The sequence below is a fragment of the Alligator sinensis genome, unplaced genomic scaffold (genome assembly GCF_000455745.1).
Source record: "Alligator sinensis unplaced genomic scaffold, ASM45574v1 scaffold642_1, whole genome shotgun sequence".
Lineage (NCBI taxonomy): Eukaryota > Metazoa > Chordata > Crocodylia > Alligatoridae > Alligator > Alligator sinensis.
Genome location: NW_005842289.1, coordinates 1,697,202 through 1,702,904, shown reverse-complemented (window position 1 = coordinate 1,702,904; position 5,703 = coordinate 1,697,202). Strand labels below are relative to the sequence as shown.

At 47.4% G+C, this 5,703-nt stretch overlaps 1 protein-coding gene across 1 annotated transcript in view; it reads left to right on the top strand.

The window, feature by feature from the left end:
- The window catches only part of LOC112551008 (protein DGCR6-like), an 11,652-nt gene extending 9,197 nt beyond the window's left edge, over positions 1 to 2,455 (top strand). The window contains exon 3 of the mRNA XM_025209459.1: positions 917 to 2,455. Coding sequence (XP_025065244.1) covers positions 917 to 1,000 — 84 coding nt within the window. The 3' untranslated portion in view covers positions 1,001 to 2,455. The remainder of the gene's footprint in view (positions 1 to 916) is intronic.
- The last annotated feature ends 3,248 nt before the right edge of the window (positions 2,456 to 5,703 follow it).

Genomic DNA, 5,703 nt, shown 5'->3' with positions numbered 1-5,703 from the left:
AGCCCCCACCAGCAGGGAGCTCCCAGCACTGGCTCTGCGCCATGGGGCCACTTATCTCTCAGCCTGAGCCCACTGACCACAGAGCTCAGGCTTAGACACCCTTATCTCCCAGCACCTGCCCCTTGATCATGGAGCTGGTGCTGGGAAAATAAGCATCTCCCAGCCCCCACTCCCCAATCATGGCTTGGGAGCAGGGGGCTTAGAGCTCCCTGTTTCCATGGCAGGGGAACATAGTCCCTGCCCAGGCTTCTGTGGTGGAGCCTGCCTGGGCAGCCGGCAGCTCCCAGGGGCAGGGAGCAATTTCCCATCTCTTGGTAGATGGCTGACTGGGAGCAGATTTTTCAATCAGGCGTGTACACGAGTGCTATGGCACTATTACTACTTCAGAGTAAATTTGCTATTTGTATTTGCAGGTAACACGTTTACTTGAGATTAGGGAGGTTTACTGCGAAGTAAGCATGTGCACATGTAGACACGCCCAGGGAGGAGCACTTTAATATGCTTTTTACATTTTTAGTGGAAAGCTATTGCTCCAGTGCCCTAGTGAAAAGGTTGCAGAACTGACGGGCCTGTGTGCTTTATGACAAGCTATGAAAAAGGAGAGAACCTCCATAAAGGGTATCATATCTTATAGCTCTTGTACCTTTCTGCAGATCATCCTCTCATTTCAGATATTTTGCAGTGTTTACATCCTACATTAGGTAAAAAGGTATTAACCTCAAGCTTTAGTTCTGCATACGTCTAGTGTTTGAAGGGGCATTTTATTTGGGGGATGGGGTGGAGGGTTGATGTCAATAGTGTGACTCTATCTACTTTGTGGAATACCCTCTACAGTATCCTCTACATCTTTCCTGCAGCCTCTGGCAGAGAAGTATTAGCTTTTCTTGTTCCTGAAGTGTCATTTCTTCCATTACAGGAGCTGACTTTACAAATGAACTTACTAGAACTAATTCGGAAGTTGCAGCAAAAGGAAACACAGCCAGAGAAAGCATTCTCCTGAATGGACCCAGCTGCAGTTTTCCAGAATGTCTGACTTCTTGCTAATGCATAGAGTACTAAATGCATTTGCTATAAAAAAGCAAGATAAAGAAGCCACTTTCCACCAAGTCTGGAAAAGATGGTCCCTTTTTACTGGGAGTTGGAGGACTCCAAAGTACCGAGGGACAGTTGGAGTAAGGTGTTTGTAATGATTTCTACTGTTTACTACGCATCTCAATTACAGCTGTTGAAAAAAATTTCACTTACCTCCATTCTCAGTTTTAATAAGTGATTAAGGTCTTGTGGTCCTTGAATAACATATGTTTTCTAATGTCTCTTCTGAAGTCATTACCTCTTGAATGTTGTATAAAATGTAGCAAAAGGTCTGAAGGAAGTAACTCTGGGTACTTGGAACATGTCAGTAACATCTCCTTTTGGAAAACCGGATAATAGATGCAATGTTTAAGTGACATTTTGGAAACCATCTGTGGGTCATCTTGGATTCCAAATAATATCTCCTACTCAGTCTCAAAGTACAGATCTCTTTCCTTGTGTTCTCAGAGGGCATGGGTTTCTGATAAAGGACCATAAATAACAAGAAAGGATTGAATAGCTGCTGATATCAAAAACAGGTACAGTAAACACTCTGGTAACCGGCACCTTACAAGCTGGTATGCTCTGTTAATAGAGCATACCAGCTTGTAAGGAAAGTGAAACCGGAAGTGCCCACCGTGGCACTTCCGGTTTCTCCGGGCCCCCATGGTCCAGGGCAAAGCAGCCTGCACTGATGAGCCCCCACGGGCCAGGGACATAACAGGCTGTGTGGGGTTGTGCGGGGCCCACCTCCCTGTCCCACGGGGCCCACAGGGCCTGCGGGAGGGGTGGTGATGCCACAGGAGGGGCAGAGGGACACCCCAGATGCGGCAAGAGAAGCTGCAGCCGGGGCCGCTCAATTAACCAGCATATTTTGTTATCTGGCATCCCCCATTCCCAGGGGATGCCGGATAACAGAGCTTTTACTGTAATTGGATGGCTTTACTTTGCTGTGGAGGCTGAGCATGGCCTTTCTAGTCTCATCTTGGTACACAATTAGAAAGCTATGAATCAAGACTTTTGTATGTGTTAAGACAGAAATAACCTTTTTAAAGCAAGCTGGAGCACACTTTCCCTTTCCAAAGCAGCCTCTTTATTTTGAGTGTTGTTTCTTAAAGAAAAAGGCAGGCCTGCATAGTGCTATTGACATTAGAGGTGCAGTTTCATGAGGGAACCTTTGGACACCTATACACATGCTCCGGGGACTGGGAAGAGGGTGTTTTAATCAGAGTGGCTTACATATTCAGCATCCTATGTTTCAAAATGGTGACAGGGGCCACATATTGGGAACACCATCTTGGCACTGCACATGAATATTGTGGTTGGTTTACTTCACTCTATGCTACTTCAGTGCCAGGTTCAGATTGCATAACAAATAAAAGTTCACCTATGTTTCTATACCTGGCTCTTGGTGTGGATTTTTACAACCTTTTGCTCTTGCAGTCCTTCAAGTGACTGAGAAATTGTCCCTGCATCTGTGGCTTTGCCCTCCTAACCTGATGGCTAACAGTTAATGTTTTTCCAAGTTTTAGCATTATTGAAATTTAACATTTCAGAGAAATTCCAAAGCTGCTTACCTTGAAGAACTGCATCCTGTTACTCCTACCAGGACACCAGTGCTAAGGTAAAGGCCTCAGAAAACAGCAGCAAAGAATGATGGTTGAGGGTCAAGAGTTCATCTTCCTCTGAAGGTACTTAGGGTTCCTATAAAAAAATCAACTGCAAAAGTAGAAAGAAATAAGAGTCCAAGAGCTTTGGGAAGGGGGTGAGTGGGGGCAGGGGCTACAGATGCCATGGGTGGTCAGGTTCAAGATGCATAGGCACTTACAGGGGCAGCCAACAGGGAGGGGGAGGGTCAGCAAATGATGAGGGGGAGGGCAAGAGGCAGGGATCAGACCACTTGACTTCCCTGCTGCTTGACCTGTCCTACCACTGTTCCCCATGTTGCAGCGGTGAGGGGTGGGCTGAATTTAAGATGATCCTCCCATAATTAGATTCTATATATGGAAAATTATAACAAATGTTGTTGGGTTTGAACGAATTTAAGTTAGCAGGATTGGATGAACTTCATCCTAGGGTACTGAAGGAACTGACAGAGGAGATCTCAGAGCCCTTGGCAATGATCTTCCTGAAGACAAACCAGGTACCAGAGTACTGGAAAAGGGCCAGTGTAGTGCCCCTCTTTAAAAAAGGCAAAAGAAGATCCAGAGAACTACAGTCTGGTTAGCCTCATTTCAATACCTGGGGAGTTACTGGAGTATATCGTAAGGAAGTCCATTTGCAAACATCCAGAGGAAGACAGGCTGATCACAAGTAGCCAGCATGGATTTATGAAAAACATTGTGTCAGACAAACTTGATCAACTTTGACAAAGTAACTGCTTGGGTGGATGAAGGGAATGCAGTGATTATGGTGTATCTAGACTTCAGCGAGGAAAGACCTGCATGACCTTCTCATAAACAAATTGGAGAAATGTGGGCTGGATAAAACTACTATAAGGTAAACAGATAACTGGTTCAATATGCATGGACATTTTGTGTGGAGTCCCACAGGGGTCAGTCCTGGGCTTGGTGCTGTTCAATGAGTTTATTAACAATTGAGATAATGGCACTAAAAGTCTCTTGAGCAAGTTTGCAGATGACATGAAACGGAAGGATTGCGAACACATTGGAGGACAGGAGCACAGTTCAGAAGGATCTCGACAGATTGGAAAGTTGGCCTGGAACTAACAGAATGAAGTTCAGTGTGAACAAATGCAAGGTTATTCCACCTCAGGAGGAATAATCAATATCAATAATCAAAAGCACAAATATAAAATGGGGGACACCTGCTGAATTATGGAAAAGGGCTTGAGAGTCTTGGTTGATCACACAGAGTCAATACAAGTTTGTAGTGTGATGCAGCCACACAAAAAGCAAATGCAGTTTTAGGCTGCATCAACAGAAGCAGTAGGTGCAAAACATGGGAGGTTACAGTGCCGCTGGGCTTAACATTTTCAAAAGATTGCAGAGAAGTTAAAGGGTTCCAGAGGTGGACAACACCAGTGATCAAGGGCTTGAAAGCAAGTCATGAGAGGCTGAAGAAACTACGCATGTTCAGCATGTGGAAAAGACATTCAAGAGCAGATACGATAGTGTTCAAATAGCTGCCATAAAGAAGAAAAGCATCTTTTCTCTCTTGCTGCAGAGCAGGAGCCATGGACCATTGACTTGACATTGTAGTCAGGTAAGTTTAGATTGGATATCCAGAAAAACATCAGTGTTAGTATAGTGAGGCAATGGAATAGACTCCCTAGGGAAGTTGTGGACTCTGCATCAAGGGCAGTGTTCAAGGAAAGGTTGGACAGCAAATGGTTGGGGATGATCTAGGCTTAGCTATGCCTGTTTTGCTACGGGTATTTCCCATGCTTCTGGACTTTTCTAATTGTTGTTCCACCCCCTCAGGTTGGGGGGCGGTGGGGGGAGGGTTGCCTTTCTCTGTAGCAGGGGGTGTTGCGCTCTACTGGGATCTCTTGAGCATATTGACATTTCATGGAAGCTAGAGGTTGACTGCTGTGGTTCCCCTGTGGCAGGTTAAGTAGGGTGTTAGTGTCACTGCTGAGAGTAGTCTTATGTAGAGTTTAGATTATACTTTGTATAGGATGGTTTGGATAGGGATGATACTGTCTCAGGCAGCAGGTTGGATTCATGAGACAACCGCTGGATGTCCCTTCCAGCCCTACTTTCCTAAGGGTGCAGACAGAAGTGCAGCTGCCCCCTGTAACTGCGAACGCTTTTCAGGACATGTTCTGAGCTACAGAAGACACGCTGTTTTGGAAGATCTTCATTTGACCCTCATGAAATGAGGGTTCAGATTTTCACCCCATCTGCCAGCCATTGTAAAGCTGTCTGCTGCCCCACACTTGGCAACACTGAGAAAGAAAAAAGATAGACACAAACCCGTGCAATGGTTCATGATGGTGGAGGGGGTAGGTTGAGAAAGTTTCTCGTCTATAGTGTCTTATCACGGGGGTCCTCTCCGGGTGGAGTGGAGTGGTCCATCATTGGAGATCCCTCTTGGAGTCCATCAGGTGCAGAGCGGGGTTCAGGCGGTCGGTCTGGTGGGGTTGGTGTACTGGCAGTGGCCTGTGATGTGCTCAACGTAGATGTCATGGGACCAGCAGATGGGGTCGGACACCATGAGGCAGTGTATCAGCTTGGCATAGCCACAGGAGACACGGCAGGCACGCAGGACACTCTCGTTGCTGGGCTCCAAGCATTCCCATGATGGGCGCATCGACCATGGCATCGTAGCCATGGCCCTACTACAAGACTTCAGTGGAAGCCTGCATCCTATGGCAAGCCCATAATCCAGGTGCTCCAGGGAGGAGTTGACCCTGGAAACCTGCACCATGCTCTTGCAAGAAAGATTTCTGTCTGGATAGTTGCCCGGGGCCTGCCGGGCATTTGTGGGGAGATGGCGCCTCGCGGCCATGCTGTGCCCACCTGCCCGTTCAACACGTCCCACCCCCCACCCGGGGCCGGGGCGGAGGCCGACTGTCCCTCGGGTGGCGGAGGCCGGGCTGGTCTGCGCATGAGCAGAGCATCCTCGCGGGCAGGGCGCTGTGGCGCATCCTGCCGCTGGCTGCGCGCC